The 22,278-nt window shown below is 36.0% G+C and overlaps 1 protein-coding gene across 1 annotated transcript in view; it reads right to left on the reverse strand.

Moving 5' to 3' along the window:
• The window catches only part of fhdc1 (FH2 domain containing 1), a 30,591-nt gene extending 8,458 nt beyond the window's left edge, over positions 1 to 22,133 (reverse strand). Inside the window, exons 1-3 of the mRNA XM_026203803.1 lie at positions 21,388 to 22,133; positions 7,401 to 8,245; positions 1,312 to 1,373 (exon numbers count right to left, since the gene is read on the reverse strand). Coding sequence (XP_026059588.1) covers positions 1,312 to 1,373; positions 7,401 to 7,835 — 497 coding nt within the window. The 5' untranslated portion in view covers positions 7,836 to 8,245; positions 21,388 to 22,133. The remainder of the gene's footprint in view (positions 1 to 1,311; positions 1,374 to 7,400; positions 8,246 to 21,387) is intronic.
• Positions 22,134 to 22,278: the final 145 nt, after the last annotated feature.

Raw genomic sequence — 22,278 nt, forward strand, 5'->3', positions numbered from 1 at the left:
GATGATTGCTGGTAATCAAACTGTTGGTGGTTGCCATTGACTCTTAGTATTTTTTTTTCCTACTATGGAAGTAAATGGCAATGAACAACTGTTTGATTACCAGCAATCTCTCTTTCGTTTCACTTTGTCTGAAAACTGTGTATGAAAGAGCTCCTGTGCTGCTATTGGTTAGTGTCACCAATATGACGGAACTCGTGGAGGACAGAAAAAAATGAAACATGATGCTAGTCTTCCTGTCATGATGTTGTGCAGCATCACAGATGCGGAATCGGTTATCGTCCACTATGACACACTACACGAGTTGAAACGATGGAATCTTGCATCCCGACGCCCATTGTCGTTTACGAATCCCCACGGCACCCTACCTCAAGAAAATTGTGGCAAAATCAGGCTAAAATCATGTAGTTTGAACCAGGCATTAATCATAAATCGAACATCAGAGCGATTTGCTAAAGCAGCATATTCAGCTGCCATCCTATCACATGGAGACTGCTTGTGTGGATGCCGTCAGTTTTGACTGCAAAAGATTAAGTAAGCTAATTGGATAGCATATTTTCCTGTTTTTACATTAGAAGGGCATTTGCTTGTCAGAAATACTGTAGCTACAGTACATGTTCGGTTTTAATGTTACTTTAAGTTGGGGTAGAATTAAATTATTGCCAAAACTCATAATTATGTTTGTGTACCCCCTCCATCATCTACCCCAGTTTGAAAACCACTGTGCTATTAGGATACTTACCAAAATTGTCATTTTGAGATAGTTTGTGTGTGAATTCATCCATTTAAACAATGATTCACAGAAAGCTTAATATTTATGCACCTTCTGAGGCGCGCGTTTGTGCGCTTCAGATGAGCTCATGCACAAATCTTCTCACTTTGCGCGCAAGCTTGCATAAACTGCATCTTAAATGTTTAAACTGGCAAAGCTTAAATGAGTTTAGCTTAAACACAGATATCAACGTGCTGTTCAGGTCTCACCTGTGCCAGAATAAATCCTCATATTCCAGCATACGGCATTCACATTGAACAAGAGGGAATAGTTTGTCCACAGTTTTTTTTTTTTTTTTTTCTTATCTCTGTTATTGTAATGTATTGGGAAGCCAGAATGCACATCCATCAACAGAAATATACATTAGCCGAGCCCTGTTTTTTTCCTTGTTTTTTTATAGCAAACCATATTATAGATGTTGTCAGAATAAAGTTGAACTGTGGTCCCATCGCATGCCGAACCGTGAGTGGAGAACCATACATTTCGATTTTCTTCCACGAACCGTTCCATCCATAGTTTTTACAAATCACAGAGAAACTTACTTCTTGAACTGTTTGAGGAAAATTCCAATGTTCATTCCTCTCTTGGAGTCTAAGATGCTGATCTGGGAAAACAGAGGAATAAAGATGGTTATTAAAATGGATGGAAAGATACACAAAGGACAGACTGTGCGTGTTCTGCCAGAGACGTAATTCCATTCAAATTTTTGGCCTTCAGGTTTTTGTGGTGTGTTGATTTGAATGCAGTTTCTAAATAAATAAAACTGTATCTCTGATGTCGCAATATTACTTTAATAAAGGTGACGCCTAAAGAAGAGTAACCAAAAAGGTCAGATTTTTAGAACAGTTACTCTCCAAAATATAGTGTTTTCAGTGTCTATAATTTCAGTTTGTGGCGGCATTATGAACACAAAGTGCTCCATGGTTCACTTTGTTGTCACATTTGCTTTTCCAAAAATGTTTCGGCTTCTGCAAGTTACCATCCAAATTGAGCAGTGGCACTGTGGAACCAAAAATGAAAAGATGATGACAACGTTTCATCAGATTTAGATGAGAAGGAACATTTAAATCTAAACTATTATTGCAAATATAATAGCCTTGATAGTAACTGGACCAGACTGGAATGCAACATGAGAGTGAACTTAAAAAAAGAAAATTATATCATAATAAAATGTAACCTTTTATGATTATTATATATAGTAAAATAATTCTAAATCTAAATATATTAGTTCTAATATATAAAAGGTTAGTTCACCCAAAACGGACAATTAGCCCATGTTTTACTCCATGTTTTAGCCATCCTATGTGTATATTACTTTCTTCTTTCAGACGAATCCAATCAGAGTTATATTAAAAATTGTCCTGGCACTTCTAAGCTCTAACATTGCAGTGGGTGGGTGTTTCTGAAACACATTAAATAAAGTGTGTGCATCCGTAATACAAAAGTGCCTCACACAGCTCCGGGGGGTGAATAAAGTCTCTCCACGCCCTCTTAAAATACATATTTTAAACACGCCCCAAATGTCTACGTCACTGTGTGCATTACACTGTGCAACTTGCATAACACCACCCAAATGTTAACACAAAGCTTTCTTGCTTTAGTATTGTTGCTGCTGCCGCTGCTATGTCACAAAGACTTTGTTTGACTTTCCAAAAGAGGACACAACTAGAAATCAGTGGTTGATAGTTGATAGTGGTTGAAAGTTGTATTTGAAACACTGTTCCAGAAAAGTTTAAACCAAATATTTGTGTGTGGATTTGTTGTGCATTTTATGGAGGACTGTTTCCTGAACCTTGGAGAATAGCCTGCAATGTTCTGAGTCTGTAAGTATGTTTTCATATTTAAAGAATTTGCCACTGACGATTAAAATGTGAGTTTTGAGCAGTGTAGAGTAGCTCTTGTCGTTTGTCCTTTCTCCAGTCACAAATGCAGACATGGTTTTATGTTTACGTGGTGCGATGTAATGCAACATGTAAAAAGACTGTATAAGTCATTATAATCCATAATTATGTCCTCACTGGATGCAACAAATGCCTCGTTTGTAATGGGCTTTATTAGTTTGTCACGTCACGGCGGGACACGATATCACAAAATAGTAAGGGGCGTAACATTTCCGTTACATGCTTGAGGCATACAGCCAATCACAATGCACTGGATAGTGATGAGCTTTGTAAAAATCTATGCGTTTCAGAAAGGCGGGGCATAGAGGAGAAACAATAATGTACAATATGTGGAAAATAAGTTTGTAATAATATACAAATCTCCATATTCATCGGGAAGAAGGAGGCGGGAACCGGCGCACAATCAAAACATAATTTTAATATTCAAAAATAAACAAAACAGCGCGTCAGCCCCTCACGGCGACTGACGCGCACAAATAAAAGCCAAAACATAAAATAATGTCCCAGGCCTGGTCCTCTCTCGTCCTTCACGGTCGTCGCTCCAGTTTTATATCCTTCCATCTCCTACGTGGGACTCGATACTGGCGGTGGGGCGCAGGTGTAGCTCATCTCCAATCACTACACCTGGCCTCACTCCTCGTTCCCACACCTCTCGGCCCCGCCCCACTCGCCACAAAGTTGTTACACATTAACTAGGGATGCACCGAAATGAAAATTCTTGGAAATCCAAAGGCCGAAAACCGAAACCGAAACACCGAAAGAAAATATGGCAATTATTAGTACCGTTGCATTTATTGCTATGACCGTGTACTAACTTTACTAAAATTAAGAAATTGCAATTGCATAAATTAATATTAAAGTTTCAAAAATAATTACAATTACATAACTTATTTAAAAACATAAAAATACATAATTACAAATGATGCAAATATTTATTAAGCACATTGCAACAATGCACAGTAGAAAATAAAATAATAAAATTTGAATAATAAAATTCAAACTAAAAATTTATCCCACTCATGTGTATATTTAATAATAATGTACAGGCCTACTGGCCTGCAGAAAGGTTTTAAAATGAACAGTTCTCTCATAAAAACAAAGTGCATTTAGGTGAAGTGCATTTGAAGTTTTTCTATGTAGGACTAGAAAGTGCATTACTTCTCCAGTTGGCAAGACTGTTATCACTTCTGGGGATGGGGACTTCAGACAGATAACCATCTAGCTGTTGAGCAGTTGAGCTTGTCATCTACCTGACATTTGAGAAATATTTGAGAGAGTGTATTTAAATAGGGTCAGGGCATAAATGAACATTTTTATCAAATTAAAGCAGAAATCTAGCAGAAATCTAACATAAATATGGCTACAATCTGATATTATGTATGTATATATGTTTGTGTGTGTGTGTGTATAGTAGCCTAAGAACAAAATAGCCAACCTATTATTATTATTTGAGGCACTTTCTTGCAGAATTCCACTGAACATATCAGACAACGAGGGTGCATGCCCCTCATCTGGTGCAGAGACGAGTCTTTTTTCTGCGCTCTGATCTGTCTCCTGCACTTGGCGCTTCTCCGTCTCCACGCGGGTTCTCCGCATCCAGCGCAGCCTGGATCATTTCTCGTGCGCGCTACCTTATTTCCGCATCCAAGTAATGGTCTTTATAACGCGGATCAAGCACATTCACGATGAAGTGCAGAGGATCCGAAAAGATCTCAGTGAGACGTGTGCTAACAGACTCTATAAGACTGTACTTTTCTTTGTTTTTACTTCGTGGTCCGTCTTAATCTCTTTGTTAGGAGACGCTTTAGTGCTGCGAATAAAGGAATAAGAAGAGAATGTTCTCACTGGTGTTAAGTGAATGTCGCGTGGAGCTTGTGGTCTGCGCTATGCAGGTGCACGTGCAGGTCGCGGTTTCTGTTTGCGTCATCACAACATTTCGGCCGTGTTGTTTCGGTGATAAAAGTCTATCGGCCGAAAACCGAAAAGGCCATTTTCGGCCGATAATTTTCGGTGGCCGAAATTTCGGTGCATCCCTAACATTAACAATTAATTACACCAAATTCAAGAAATAATGTTCTTTTTTAGCAACGTCATATGACCCCTTTAATATAATTTCGACTGGATTCGTCTGAAAGAAGTCATATACACCTAGGATGGCTCGAGGGTGAGTATAACATAGGATGATTTTCATTTTTGGGTAATCTAACCCTTTAAGGGCACATTAAATGAAATCTGTATCACTAGACTTTTAAGCCATGCATTTAATAACAGAACAAAGTTGTATTTTTAAGTGTGTTATACCAGGACTGCCACTGTTTCCCACTAATCAAATAGGTTTTTATGATAGTATAAGAAAGACATGCAGAGTTTCTTAGATTAATATAAAGTGCTTTAAAAATTTGGTGCACATCAATCCAACTAAATTAAATAGGAATGCATATATTTTTAGTTCCAAAAAATGTTTGGAATTTTTATTTAAAATTAACCTTAAAGGGATAGCTCACCCAAAAGTGAAAATTTTGTCATTGTCTGCTCACCCTCATATTGTTCCAAATCCATAAAACTTTCATCTACATTCAAAACACAAAGATATTTGTAATAAATCCTGATAATTTTTTCACTATGAAAAGTTCACACTTCAAATGACAGATTGTGTTTTTGTATAACTGGAAATTGTGCGTGTGTGTGTGTGTGTCATGCTGTGTATTGTAAGTAATATAACAATATATACATAAAATAATTGTTTAAGTAGTTAAACAATACAATGTGTTGTCCGATGTGTTGTGTTGTGCTTAATTTGATGTTAAATGGAAAATTTGTGGGCTTTCTGCAGTTCAGTATCTAACAAAGAGACATTCTTTGTTCCCTTCAAAAACTGATCTTGTGAAATGTTATGTTTTAGTTATTAAATTAATTAAAGCCTAGATTATTTTGGTTCATAATATAAAACAACAGAAGACTTTTCTTCAGAAGACTTGGATTAAACTTCTACATTTATATGGATTATTTATGGATTAATAAATTTGATGGATTTGAAACAACATGAAGGTGAGTATTTTATGACAGAATTGTAATTTTTGGGTGAACTATCCATTTAAAGAACACAATGCTATACTTGATTTTCTCATTAACATCAGCACCAGGAAACTCTCGGTAGTGACTTCGGGCCCATGAGATTAACTAACGAACTTGACATAGCAATTTTAGTGAAACAATCTGTCACTCTCTCTCTAGCATACACATTTACATGACCCATGTTTGTGATACGTGTAATTTGTGACGCTTCACAAACTCAAAGGAGTGGCAATGCTGTGTCTGAAATTACAACCGAGACCACATGCATGGTCCATGCCACCTCGGACAAACAATACACAGCTTCATTAGATCTGCACAGGTACACTTGGTGCCTTTGTGGATAATTACAAAGCTACCCAGGCCAGGAGCAACCACACAAAACAACACAAAAACACAGCTGGTCGCTTAGACACAAAATGACGAGCTCACGGGAGCATATGTTTTGGATAATAGGGACATACCGGTATATGCTTTATGTAAAGGTGGAAAACCCAAATTGCACACACCTAATAATCCTTTTTATAACCTAGTGAAAAAAAATGCTTCGTACATGATAGAAAATGCTGCATACATGATAGGTAGAGGCACTGTACATTATAGGCAATTGTTGGCAAACATGTTAACATGCAGCAAGCAAATAAAAGTTTTATCAAATTACCCTCTCTCTTTGTTAGTGATTTATGCATAATGTTCACTCGGGATATAAACTGAAATGGACAATTTGGACATATTTACAGCAACTAAAATATAAAAGCTTTTACAGTATGTATGCACAGCTTTTAAATGTAAAAAAAAAATATATATATATATATCTCACACCTATGTTGACCCTAAAGGTTTTTTTTCAAAAGTATAATATTGTATTATTGTAATATTCTAAATGGTTATAATACAAAATCAGGTAAATGCAATGGAATTTTATGCAATTGAACACATTTAATTATAGATTAAACACAATAAAATCATCCTATACATTCCATGAATTACTGTATGAACTTAAAAAGATTATTTTGATTTCAGTTGATTCCCATATTGTAAAGAAAACACGTACTCTTTATATGTTGTTAAATATGTTCTAAATATATTACAAATAAATGTATGTTTTTTAAAACCACGCTTTTAGTCCAAACACTAACAATAACTAATAAAATCATGTTGAATTTAAAGATGTTCCACAGTATCTGGTAAAGTGACTTGTAGGCTAGATAGATATCAGAATGGAAAGCAATTTTTTTATTTAATTTTTTCTGCCATTGTACTTGACTGTATATGATCTGTTATTTGATTGCCTAAATTTATATTTATGCCTTATATTGGCCAATATAGAAATATAACAATAATTGATTATTTTATTGATTTAAATGATGTTAATTAATTATTGGTTATCTGTACTGACTTATCTTTTCACATTGGTGCATCCCTAATATCTAACAGTATTGGCTAAATTCCACTCATGGCCAATCCTAACACAAGTTGCGCTTTTTAGTCATTTTTAAAAATAAAATGTGAACTGAAATAGGCAGTCTCAAGCCTGTTAGGAGTGCAAAACATTCACCTATGATGTAGAGACAACATAATTACACTGTTACACTGTCTTGCCAGCATTGACTGCAGACATCCCAAGCAATGATTTAGTTCTACTCAGTTTGACTTACCTCATCCTTGCTCTCTTTAAATGAACCTCTGGATCTTCCAGCACGAGGATGTCCACTGCTTGTCTGGGTCCGAACCTCCTCTTGCTGGCCGAAGAGCTCCTCCACTGTCCTCACATCAATTTGATACTGCTGCTGTCTTACTGCTAGAGTCCAAATATTCGGTTTCCCCCGAACCTTCTCTTCAGGAATGGTTTTCCAGAAGAAGCTCCGTACTCGTCGTTTCTTGCGTGAAGCATGAGGATGGCCTGGAGGTGGTGGTGGAGGAGGTAGAGGAGGTGGCGGAGGTACTGCTGGAGGGCAGGAAGTGCTATCATGTCCATGACTAGGGTCATTTGAGGAGGTTGTAGAGGGTTCAAATGGCAGTGGATTTACTACTGGTGTGGTACAGTCACTTGCCGACTCCTCCGCAGCAGTCACACTTGCCATGACAAACATTACATTAGCAATGACAGCAGTCCTGGAGGGCCAGGCTGTGAGGGGAAATCTTGCCCTGTTTCCCACAACACCTAACAAACTGGGACAGTCCCAAGGTCTTTCTTATGCATAGTCACTTATACAACTGACAGCCGGGTAATTAATGAGTCTTTCCTCTAGCAGAATATGTGCGGAGATGATTCTAAGTCAGAATTTAGTGCAAAGAATTAAGAAATGAATGTTTTCACCAAACTGTCAACTGTCTCATTGATCTAGCAATAATGACAAATGATGGACACAGGTGTTTCGCAATCCCTTTAGGCCAGTCTCACATATTTTGTCTTCACTTCTTCTACCTAGTCTCATAATGCAGAGTTGTTGTTTTCAAGATTTTGCCCACCGTGGTGTGGTCAGAGGTCAAACCCTTGGAACTGCAAGAAAGACAAAAGAGACACACACATACAAAATCAAAATTACTGAGGTTCAGTCAGGCGAAGGAACTTGGAACCTAAAAACAAAGAAAATGAGAAAGTAACAGACATCAAAAGAGAAAGGCCTCAGTAGGAAAACGCCAAATGCTATTGTTCAATGGGGCCAGCCTTCTATTGTAAAAATGGTCTTGACAGTTGAATCAAATCTTCACTAAATGAAAACTCACACAGGGTCATGGCAAAAAAAAAGTGCCAACTTACCACCAATTACCTTTACATAACATACTGTAGTTACATAACATATAGTTATTCATTCAGTTTGGTGATAATTTAATGAAGTATTATTATTAAGAAATTGCTTTTTTTTGTGAAGAGTCTAAATGGTGTAAACACATAGTGTATACTATAATACTAGTTTATTATAAAAAGTGTTTTTATTATGATCCATTGATATGATTAGTTGAAGAATACCTATTATGCCCTTTTTTACAATATGTTATATAAGTCCCAGGTGTCCCCAGAGTGTGTCTGTGAAGTTTCAGCTCAAAATACTCCACAGATCATTTATTATATCATTTTAAAAACATCTATTTTGAGTGTAAGCAGAAACGCTTTTTCTTGTATGCTCTTCAAATGCAAATAAGCTGCTGTGCTGAAATTTTGTAACCATATTAGTTTAAACTTCTAATATACTTTTTTTTTTTTTTTTGAGCGCGCACATCGGGAAGCATGCACACAGAAAGCGGCTGTCACATGGCATGTGAATACTGAAGCTCTTTTTTATGTCTTAATCTGACATATGCACATAAGTTTACCACATGATCTCATAAAGAAAATATACCTGTGGGAACTTTTTTGCAAGATGCGAAATACATTCCAATAAGTCCATATCACTGCAGTTTACAACAGAAATGAACACTAGAGGCATTAAAACAATGTGCACGCTCCAAATGTTTTGCTTTATGGATGTAACAAGCTTACATGTAGCTCAGCTGGCATGGAATTGGACTGAGGATGTGGAATCCATGGGTATGAATCCTATCAAAAACATGATAAAAGAGTCATGTTTTTTATAGGATATCAGTCTCAATACAATTCTCAATCTCAATCATCTATGAAAGATAAGAGATTGTAAAACAATCTAAAACAGCATACTTGCATTTGTGTTTTTACATTACATTCCCTTTTGTTCATGCTATCCGGTAGGTTTAGGTGTAGCTCAAAGGATACATTATTTTACATCACAGAGCATTAGAGTTATAGTCCCTCTGCAATTGTGTGTGTGTGGGGGGGGGGGGGGGGGTGATCGCTACAGTAACGAATGCTTGTGCACAAATCACTGTCACGCACATGCTCAAAAGAACTGTATGAACTACTGCATAAAAATAATAATAACAAAGCAATTGAATAAGTAAATTAGAATGCTAAAATAAATTCTAGGTTTGTAGTTATATATGAGTGCCATCTAAAATTTTCTTCTAAAATGGTTATTTTCGCAGGCTTCTATGTTTATATTCAGTTATTTTATATTAACCCTTTCGCACGTGAGTTTAACACAACGCAGCCACAATAGATCTGTATGACACATGGATCGCTTTTATTTTGTATTTCCTGTGTTATTCAAAATATTCACAAACATATATTATGTATATTAATTTATTTCAAACTAAAAAAAAAAAAAAAAAAAGAGATGACAACAGAACAGGAGAAAATGGGATTCTTTCAATCTCCACAAGGGCTTGTACCATGGCAGAACTCTTTGTAATGGACAACAAAGTGATGTAATGATACGTTTTTATAATAAATGATAAGACATTTGTTCTTTGCTTTGTTTTTTTTTAAAAGGTGTATTAAAAAGTACATTAAAATATATTAAAGTGCATAAACACACACAAAACTCTAATACATATGGTGGGAGGGGTACTAGCAGACTAATCACAGCCCTTGCGGTCTGTGTAGATTTGACGTGCTGTGACATTTTTGGAGAGGTGCATGTCTACAGTGTAGTTTCGACACAGAAGTATAAATCAGCCTTAAGACCTGCCTTCTTTCATTTGATTGGCCATCTCTATCATTTTGACTTTGACAAGTGCTGTTGGACCAGGAGGCAGAACTTGAAAACTTTATTTCATCCCAACAACAAACACTTTACTCATACTTATACACAGAGTCTTACTTTCTATCAGTTATGTCTTTTAAAGGACAAAATGTGTGGAAAAAATAATACAAATTAGACATAAATGACAAAAAATGCAGGCCAGGAGCAAGGCTCTGTAGAGGAGCGAGGCTCTGTGCGGTCACACACTTGGCACAGCCGGCGTTAACTGGCGGTACGTATTTCTCGTCTTGAGAAAAGGTTTCCACAGGTACGTTTTAGTTGCAAGTTCATGTTAAAAACTCTCATGAGTTACAAAAACAGTTATGTCTGTGAAGGTCAACAGCTGGGAAAGAAATTGCATGTTTATATTAGATCTGTGTAGCAGCAGCATTATATACAGTAAATAAAACAATAAATCTACTGCTCCACTTTAAGATCGACTTTCTACATCACAGAGGGCGCAAAATCTGAGTGGGTCGTTTTGTCACAAGCTTGCAGAGAAATGCTTACCAAAAGCCTTTTATTGGTTTGTTCTTGGTAACACTTTAGAATACAGTAGGTAACACTTGTTAACTATTAACTACGACATTTCTCTCAATAAATTTTTAATTTGCTGCTTATTAATAGTTAGTAAGGTAGTTATAGGTTTAGGTATTGGGTAAGATTAGGGATGTAGAATAAGGTCAAGTAGAATAAAGCATTTAATTAATATGTTCTTAATTAACACTAATACATGGCTAATATTCTAGTAATATGCATGCTAATAAGCAAATTATAGGTGTTACCTATTCTAAAGTGTTACCTTGTTCCTTTCCACGTTTTCTGTGTTGGTCATGCTCTGGGGACCCTGATTATAGCACTTAAACACATAAAATTGTGATTTTAATGAAATATCTCACCTTTAAAGAAAATTAAGTGAATTAATTATCGTGTAGACCTAAAACTCACTATCAGTGTAACTTACTAAAATGAACCAGGGAGATGATCATGTTGATCCACATCAATAGATGGCAGTGCAGCCAACACCATTATGGTACTGCATTTCTGTGAAGAACAGATTTGCAAATAGTAGCTAAAACACAACTTTCATGCACCTTTGAATATTTAAGGTAGAATGTGTCGTAATGAACACTGAACAAGAATGTTGCTCAAGGTGTAAATGATTTTAACACTGTTTTTGTTTTTCTGCGGAGTCAGTTCTGGTAACTCATTGTACATTACTATAAATTTATATAATATTTAATCAAATACATTTTGGTAAATGTTTAGCAACTGAAATAGCAACTGAATCCAGAATTACATAATTAGAATAGTTTTCATACTGGTGATTCACTCATGCCACATCTGTTATTTGAATATACAAAACAGCCGACATCAAACAGCCTTCAAAGTACAGTGAGGTTGTCAAGGAGACCAGCCAACAACCAATCCGCAAAAAAGCAGCTATTTGACATAAACGTTGGCATAGATATACAACCAAAGTTGTAAAAAAAGGAATTGCTTAATTTCTACTATTTTGATATATATAATGTACAAGAGCCTTGTGAGCAGCTTGCATTGGTCAGCACATTATCAGTATGGCTCAGGGCTTGTCATGCAGGTGTCTGTATCTCAGACACCAAGAGAGCAGAGACTGCGGGTAATGGCACTGGATTTATATCTTATGTACTACTGTCAGGAATGACATACTGCACTCTGCTGGGAGAGGCCAGAGCAAAATGCCACAGCACGTTTGGATCCGACTAAAAAGATTTGGTTATGTAACATGTATTTCACAGAGAGGCTGAGGGTCATAAAAGTCTCATTTCAGGGAAAAAGCAAAAACGTGGTGCCATTGCTACTTGTGAGGCATCTTTAATGCAGGGATTGTTCAGTGTAGACAAAAGTTAAAAAGTTGTTATAACAACATGTTAGTTTTTACTGACAAAGCTGATTGGGGTGAAAGGATGTTCTGGAAACACAGAATACAAGACACCAAGTGCTGTAAACCAGAGCTCATCATACTCTCATGTCTCATTCGATCCTCAAGGTTTTTACTTATTAAAAGACAAATGACGTCACAGGAAGACTCTGTTTCCGTGCTGGTTCAGCTGAGTTAGGCGCAAGCTACTATGTATAATTTATTCATATGTAAAAGTAGGTGTATTTTTCCTTCTAAAGTCTTCTTCTTCAGAAGGGTTATGCTGTATGATGGTTTAAATTTTTTTTAAGAATAATAATATAAGTATATAGTATATGCGTGAGTGTTCAGATCCAAAATGTACATGCACTGTGTTGGCTAGAAAAGAGAGTAAAGGGTTAACACTCTGTCACACATTCTATCTCACCTCAGTGGTGTCTTTGCTGCAATGTCAGCGACAGTGTACAGCAACACACTCAGATACACAGCACCAAATCTGTTCATGATTATAACCGTCATCATATTTACAAACGTTACAGAATGCTGGAAACCCATTTTAAAGCAACGTAATTTTAGGGTAAATCACACACTTTGATCATGTGATTAAACACAAGCATGTTAAGTCCGGCAAATCTAAAGAGCACTAGACATCCAACTGGCCATTTGTGAGAAAGACAAATGTGGATGAAGGAAACAATATTGTTCATGAAATTAATAAACAAAGGGATAGTTCATCCAAGAATAAAAATTCTGTCATCATTCATGCATCCTCATATCATTCCAAACTCGTGAACAGAAATAGATAATTTTAATATTCTCTCATCATTTTTGTCCATCAATTAAAAATGATTGAAAAGATTAAATGGTCTTCTGAAGAGATGATCGCATTATAGATACATATTTAATTTAGGCTTTTATTAATATATAAACATTTATCATCGTACATATATATAGCTCATCAAATATTATGTGTGGATGTGTGTCTATGGATTGTAGAGTGGTACGAAAATACTTTTTTTAGATAGTTAAAACAATGAAGCATGTCCATGTTTCCATGTAGAATTATTTTTAAATACATAAATAATGCAGATGTCTATGATGCATTACATGATTTAGATATTAGAATACTTGTGTTTACTATAAAAAATGTCATTAAAAAAAGAGGCAGTGTTTCCATCTAAGCCTCTTTCTAACTCAGAACTGAGAGCTGGACTCAAATCTACCTCGTCACAAATCTGATTGGTACAGACATTTTTAAGTATAGCTAAAGTACTTTTTAGCATATTTGGAAATAATGGGGCAGTCCTGTACTTATAAACACATAGGCTGTTCCCAGACCATTAGACATCTGTTCATATGTTTGGGTGCCTGGAAAATTAATCCTCCTTAGGAGAAAATCTCCTAAAATGTCTCATTGTTTGTTTGTTAGTGATTAGTCCTTTTGTTTAGAAAAGATGTCAGAACAAAATCATCTAATTAAGTAGATGGTGTGTAGGTCAAATACGTGAATTTGGTCTTAAAAAACAAATTTCCCCAGAAGAATACTCATTTGATCTATTTCAAAGGCTCTGTTCAGCAATGTAATAACTTCAATAAGCCCTTACATTTAGAATTTGCTGACTTAAATAACGTGAATTTAGATGTTACTACATGCAACATTTTTAAATTACATATTTTGTTTCAGTGAAGTAAACAACAGTGTAAAACTGAAAGATGATCTGGCAGTGATTCTTCAGAAGACCCTCAAGAGGCAGCAGAAGGTACAAAAGTGTATTCATTTCAACTAACACAACAGTAGACTTGCTTGCCCTTGGGTCTGTCTACGTACAAGCACACACAGAAAGAAACTTTTTCCCTACAAACCCAGACAATCTTACATCATCTTCCCTACCACAACTCTTCAGACAAAGTCTTGCCCTGTTAACTGAATCAATTTATATTGCACTTTGAAACACTCTGCTCATAGATTGATTTCCAGTATGTCTGGTAAATGAGGCCTGAGGCAATAACCCACACACTGGATATCTAATACCTTCAGTGGAATATTTGGGTGGAATGAACAGCACCAAGACAAAGAACCTTTGAGGAAACACATAGAAATTGAGAAATACTTAATCAGATTCAAGCATTAATGTCTTAATGGTGCTTGTGCTAAGGATTCAGCAATTGGTGCAAGTGTCTCTAAGCCATTTACCAAAGTTCATACACCAACAGGGTCTTTAGAAGATTAAGCTGCTTTCATAATCAAAAGAAAGACTGGGAAGCTAAATGATCTAAAAGAACAGTGATAGAAGCCACTAGTTTTGTTTAAGACCCAGACATACTGACTTATACATTGCCCGCGGTCACCTGCTATATGCAAATCATGTGGCCATTTCTGTCTCCAGCATTAATTTATTGCCAAGTGTGATGTTGGTTGATGATGATGGTTTAAATGCTGTTAATGATTTTAAAAGGCTAATGGAAGTGTGAGAGTCTTGTCCTGTAACTAGTGGTCAACCGATATTGTTTTTTTGACAGCCGAAATCTTGGAAAGCAGGGGGACGATAGCTGATATCAAGCCGATTTGACTTTCTCAGTTTGTATCCGCAGTAATTTTACACTTGTCTAGTACAAATATGTCACTTTGTTTCATCATTACAGTGTATATTTTTTCTTTATTTACCTTCAAAAAATGGAAGTGAAATGTAACAACATGCCCCGTAGGTGGGGTTCATTGTAACATCTCAGGGGCACGTTGTAACATGACCATATAACAGCTTAAAATGTTATCTGATCGAATTAATAAATAATATACAAGACAAACTAAAATATTTGTTAATATTATAATATATATATTTCAAATAAAATAATGGCGTTTTTTAAGAATTAAAAATGATCTGATTTTAGAGTTTGACAATGAAAACATTGCAGCCATGCTTGGGACAGCCCACATAAACAAGTAAAAATGCTTTACATATCTTGAAATAATAATTTCTAAACATTAAACATTGACTGTCAGTCTTTATTCACCTGTTTCTTGTTGTTTCTCATTAAAATTCATTAAAGTAAATAGTGTAAATTACATCGCTAATGTCACAGAATAGCATATTGTAACACAGTGTTTCAACGGTATCTCATCTGCGCAAGTGGAATTTAAAACTGCTAAATAACAGATTGAAGATTAAAATAATAGTAGATTTGTCTAATTTTATCATTAAATGAATAATAAAAATTGAGATGAAAAATTTACTTAAGCCAGAATTAAAATTTTACTATGGTAAAATAAATGTTCAGCGATATATTTTTTTATTTTGGCGCACATTTTTTTCCGGATAATGTTGAAATGGTAACTAATAAATGTATGTTTCACAAATAAATAAATATTTAATAAAAAATTTATAAAAAGGAAGTAAACATTTTGACCATCAGGGCACTAAGTATTCTGGGAAGTTTGTGTGCATTGGGAATCATATTTTTCAAATAAAGCCATGGTAACACTCATTTTACACTCATTTTACATACAGCACACAGAGAAAATGACATGAATATGACAGTGGGCAAATGCATAAAGCGCAGCATAATTTGAAATCACAAGTTTAAAGTTTAAAGCATTCAATTCACATGGACTGACATCACACAGAGAACACGCAATCATGCTGGATAAAAATACAGACTTCACAAGATGGATTGGAACAAGTTTGCAAGGTTTGTGAAATTCAAAAATGTTTATTAATCTTTCAAAGATTTGTTTAAATGAAACAAATGTGTATTTGCTTAATGCTGATGGCAAATGAGAAACCATAATGTTTGCCTTTCTATTACTAATAATATAAAAGCAATCATTATAATACTCCTTGTATACATTAATTCCTTTGTTTAACCGTTCTGATTATTAGACAGACTTCTATTCGTATTAGACAGAACTATTAACATTGACAGTAAAGAATAGAGAGAGTGTGAGCACTGTGTGCTCAGGTGCTGCCTTTCTCAGCGTCATCAAAATAAAAGAAATAGAAAAACTTATCGGCCAATGCCGATATTTGAAAAATGCCAAATATCAGCTGATATATCACCCAGGCTGATATTTGACCACTAGTTGAAACAGTTAACTTTAATTTCCTAACTTCTCATATTTTGAGTCATTATAATTGCACTGTAGTCTATATATTGTGTGTAAAACAAAGTGTAAAACATTGGTGAGGCTACTGATGCCATCAAAGTACTCTACTGGTGCGTTCAAGTCATCTCGTATAGATCATATTTATGAGTTGAATGCACATGAACGCTACCACAATATCGTAAATACCAGTGGGGAGCTCAGGATTTTCTTTAAGCCCCGATCTGTACAAGTTGGGGGCATGTCAGTGATTAACATGGCGGAATATATAATACTTAAAGGTATTTAGCTGTGATATTGTCAGGCTTTTCTATTTACAGTGCAGTAAGTTAATCAACGATGCATCATATGATGGCATTTTAGTATAACAATGCAACTTTTAAAAATAAAGTTGGCAGTGGCTTCATAAATTAATTTAAAACATTAAAAAACGAAGTATACCTAATGCACATTTCTTTGTTCTTCATTTTCTAGAACAAGAGTTTAAGAACATTGCTGTATTTTTGTGTTATAAATTAAGAGAAAGTACTCCGCCATCTTGCTCCGACGAAAGTGACTTAAACACACATGCCGTCTTAAGCACGACTTCCCACCTCGTGCGCACAAACTTCCCAGGAGGACTTGAACGCACCATACCAGTCAGTAACTGAGGCCACAATTATCTACTACTGGGGAAGTCGTGGCCTAATGGTTAGAGAGTCGGACTCCCAATTGAAAGGTTGTGAGTTCGAGTCCTGGGCCGGCAGGAATTGTGGGTGGGGGGAGTGCATGTACAGTTCTCTCTCCACCTTCAATACCACGACTTAGGTGCCCTTGAGCAAGGCATCGAACCCCCAACTGCTCCCCGGGCGCCGCAGCATAAATGGCTGCCCACTGCTCCGGGTGTGTGTTCACAGTGTGTGTGTGTGTGTGCTCACTGCTCTGTGTGTGTGCACTTCGGATGGGTTAAATGCAGAGCACAAATTCTGAGTATGGGTCACCATACTTGGCTGAATGTCACGTCACTTTCACTTTAAAAACTGAAATTATTTAAAATGGAATATTGTTGTAAATTCTACTGATAAAAATACGTTTTATATGTGATGGTGTAAAACCAACAGACATAGTAGAGGTTTTGATGAAATAAGAATACATTTTAGAAGCATCAGTAAGGCTTGTCGCAGGCGACCCCTCTTTTGTGTGGGGTCATTACGGTTATGTAACTGCTCCCGATCGAGACGGAGCATCGCCGAACTCAAATCGAACTCAAAACAAACTCAAAACTCTTGATCAGGCTGCTTTTGACGTGATACCCAATATAGCCAATACAGCCAATGAGATCGAGCAAGTGTCACCTACCAGACGTTGTGTGCTTCTATAGCTGAAACCTGGCAGCCACAAAGAAATTTTCTTGCTTGAGTTAACAATTTCTTTAACGTTTAATGAAAAATATAAATAATTTATATTTGCATTATATATTTATATTGTATATTTTTATCTGTATTTCTGGCAAATAAAAACAGTTAGTCAAAAAAATATATATATTTTCGATGCCCTGATATGACTCTTTTAAGGACACTGCAGAACTTCTTATTTCATATGCGAGGTTTATGAACATGTTGGTTTGCTGCATCAAAGTGTTCTGTATGAACAAAACCTATGGAGATATTTACTCATCCTCCTGCTTTCATTCACAATGTGGAAAAGATCTTTAAAATAATAATGTTTAATGTAACAAGTTAAAGGTTTTTTTATTATTTTATTTTTTTTATAGGACAATGATTTCTCCACTGACGGCTGTAATGAATCTTCTGCTTATCAAATGTAACCGTAGCTGGGGGCAGGGTGAGGCTTGACCCAAATACAGAGTGTGAGGATGCTATTATAGTGAAGAGATAAGATACAATGATATAAAGATATCAGATATAAAACACATCTGGACACGATTTGAGAGAACTTTATGAGAATATAAATTTAGCTAAATCACTAAAACAGGGAATCCAGTTGTCTGTGTAATAATCTTACACTTTATAAAGGTATGTATAAATATATACTTGTAAAGACAGATGTTTTAACTGAATCGGTGTTGCTGGGAGGTGGTGAGTGGCCAGCATGAGAAAGCTTGCTTCTCGAAGCCTAGTGAGCTCTATTGATCTCGAAAGGCCATTAGAGAAGGTAAATAAAGCAGCAACAAAGACCGCCCAACACAACTATACAGTAATCAAACAGAACTCAGAGAAATCTTCAAGAATTCTTTAGAAGACAAACTAGTTCTAAACCTAAAAAAAAAAGAAAAGTTCCAGCTGGATGATCTAATTCACAAAGTACAACAATTTCTGTACATCACACACAGAAGCATGATCTAAAGCATCAGGCAGAAGAAGTGCTATATGAGAAGAAGAAGAAGAAAAAAACTGAATGTGTCCTTTATGTTTCTGGGAAAGGCATAAAGGTTAATTTTTAAAGATTTTTGTGTCATGAAGATTATCCTGTCCACATGGGACCAGGACTCAATGTAGCTTGAAAAGTGCACTGACTGGGATACAGTACTAATGTAAATGGTCTTTGCTGTCAATCACTGAAGATGCATATTGGCTTGTGGGCATTTATTCTATACACATGCTTCACTTTAATGTGAACTAAATGAGTGTTAAGTCACATACACTTGCTAAAATGGTCCCAATGTGATAACCATAGAGGACTAGCAAATTACACAAACACACACACACACACACACATGCTCATATTACAGTCACTGCTAACAGCTAATACATCTACTTGTTCTCCACCACGAACAAGATTTTCTGTTTCCCACAGTCACAAATTCCACTAAGTGGTTCAGTCCCCATAGGAACAACTAGTAATTGTAGACAGTGAAATGACCGCAATAAAATATAAATGGCCTCATCAATCAATCAATCAATCACCTTTATTTATATAGTGCTTTAAACAAAATACATTGCGTCAAAGCACTGAACAACATTCATTAGGAAAACAGTGTCTCAATAATGCAAAATTATAGTTAAAGGCAGTTCATCATTGAATTCAGTTATGTCATCTCTGTTCAGTAGAAATGGTGTCTGTTTTTATTTGCAATCAAGTCAATGATATCGCTGTAGATGAAGTGACAAAAGGCCTCATGTGCAAACAAAGAGAGCACACTGGTATAAATCAAACCTCTCAGAATACCAAAACCATCCTAATACATCTTGATAGAACAAAATAGGAAATACAAGATTTTTGATGTTCTTCGAGCAGTTTTCTATAGGGAAGTGAATCATCCAGTGGCACATACGGAAGGACGCACTTTGGTTGTCATGATGACAGCAGGTGTGAGGGGAAGCTGAAGTCCAAACACCTGATGTTTACGTGTGTGCAAATGAGAGAGCTAGACGCTTACTGTTGAATTTAGTCCCTTTAGAGCCCATTAGAAGCATTGTGACAGATTAAGTACAACAACAACTGGAACTATGATGATGACAATGTTGTTGTTTTTAACTAAAGCTTAAACTTTAAAAAACTATTTTTTGGTAACTGAAATAAAGACGAAATTAAATAAGCGATTGAAATACTGATGAAATATAAAAGGTTTGACTTAACAAATGGGAAAACTAGAAATGTTGCACTGGGATCTAACAGAAATAAAATAAGTTGAAACAAAAAAACAAACAAAAAAGTATTTTAAGAAACTAACAACTAACTAAAACTTAAATTAAAACTGAATATATATATATATATATATATATATATATATATATATATATATATAAACAAATTGTTTTTGTTTTAAATATTGAACATTCTATATATAAATAACACGTATTTCTGTTATTTTTTGTGAATAGAAATGGGAGCTTAAATGTGTATGTTTTTGTGATTGATTACAAATGTACACTGCAATATTCTTTGCACATTTAGGAATAAACAATAAACAAAATAAATAAATAAAAAACATTCCACAAAAGCACAATCATTCTGAGATAGTGTTACCACGGTAATCTATCCGGTCAGTACTTTGGGGGCGCTTGCACCAATTGAGTTCCCTCACTTTAGGGTGTGTTACCGTGGCAATGTGACAACGGACAACCACCCTCCCCCGTTGACCTCACCCTGAGGGAAAACTTTTCCCTAAGCTTTGTTCCAGAACTCCTGAATGGATTGTCACCAATTCATCTCACCATGAGAAATGGGATGGGCTACTAAAGAAGCTGGCTTCAGAGGATTACAATAAAGCACACCACAGTCTGTGACAAAGCAGCACAAAAAGCACTACTAACAGCCCTAAGGGTCTCTACTGGGCATCAGAAAGAGCAGCAGCAGCAGCAGAAACCTTCAAATGCATACATTAGTACTTTACAGTTGTCCTGTGAATTCATATTTATAGGATAGCCTACTGTGACTATGACATATTTCACATGATGTAATGTTTACAGACCATGGTCCAACACAATAAAGTTAAATAAAGGAGGCACGGAAGGCTTTTGAGCAGGAACCGTGCTATAGTTTTCTAATTAAAGTCTAAACAACATGTTCAGATTATATAGGAGCTGACTCATGGGACCCGTGATGTTACACGAGTAAGAACCTAATCTTTAGGGATGCGTCCTATGGCGTGACAGAGAACACACAATAAATACTACAGAAATAAAACTTGAGGGTTAATAAAACGGAAACGCATAATGGATCGATTAGTATATCCAAATGTAAGACAAGAGAGAAAGACGGGCGAAATTATAAAATCTATAACTACAACTGTCAATCCACACACACACACACACACACACACACACACACACACACACACACACACACACACACACACACACACACACACACACACACACACACACACACATATATATATATATAAGCGGGAATATTATTATCACGAGCGACCATGCGAGAGGGAGAATTTAATTATTATTTTATTCAGTCAATGAATGCATGATCTAGTACAGGACACTGCTAGAAGAAACAAAATCATTCAGCAGCAGAAATAATTATAAAAACATAAACGTATTTTAGAGAACTAAACGTGTCATTTAAACTGGGTTTAAAGAACATACCGTGTAGAATCTAAGGGAAAGATGTAGTAGTTTTTTTCCCTGTTGCGGCAGGTGCGTGTATCCGAGGGTAGGTGTGTGTCGGCACAACCGACATTCTGCGCGTCCAGCGCTGCAGCGACGCTCAAAGATGCAGTGCATTACAGCCAGAGGACACACTACGCATGCGCGTGTGTGGTGTGCAGAGCTACAGCACATGCGCAGTGCGCACTGTGACTCGCTCAGGTGAATATTTGGGACCGCTGGAGAGTGTGAGGCTGTGTCACCAGCTGGTGACGACTGTAACATGACACTACTCAGGCACAAATATTAATATTTTCATACGGCGTCGCTGGCTGTTTATTAAACATAAGCAGGTATATTTGGCAACCATGGAGATGATGGAGAATTGTCCAGATACAAATAGTAATGTTAGGGTCTCAAATAATTCTCAAATAGCCTACTGTATTGAGAACGCATCTCATTAACCTTTTTTTCCAAATCCAGTGGCTGGGCTGTAGTAATTTGCATGCATTTTGCTTTTCAGGGAAACAAAATGAAAGGGAGCACGTTTAGTCTCTAAGAGACTTTTTTTTCTTTGTTTTTTTTTTACCTATTCCTGTATTTGGGTCTTCGATTCATGTGAAGAATTCGTTCATTTATTTATTTATTATTTAGATACAAATATGTATTTGCATAACTCTTTTCAAATAATCCCTTAATGTCCCTGAGGCGACTGTGGGAATACATCTTTATATAGCCTGCATAGACATAGCCTGTCAAATGTTGTATAGCTAAACAACAAGTTTATTAAATATTTTATATAATTTAATATGTAAAATGATGTGTAATTCAGAGATAGGCAGACCTACGAGGATTAATTCACTCTCATTTGTAGGCTACTATTGGACACAC

Source organism: Carassius auratus, chromosome 26 (assembly GCF_003368295.1).
Source record: "Carassius auratus strain Wakin chromosome 26, ASM336829v1, whole genome shotgun sequence".
In the NCBI taxonomy this organism is placed as follows: Eukaryota; Metazoa; Chordata; class Actinopteri; order Cypriniformes; family Cyprinidae; genus Carassius; species Carassius auratus.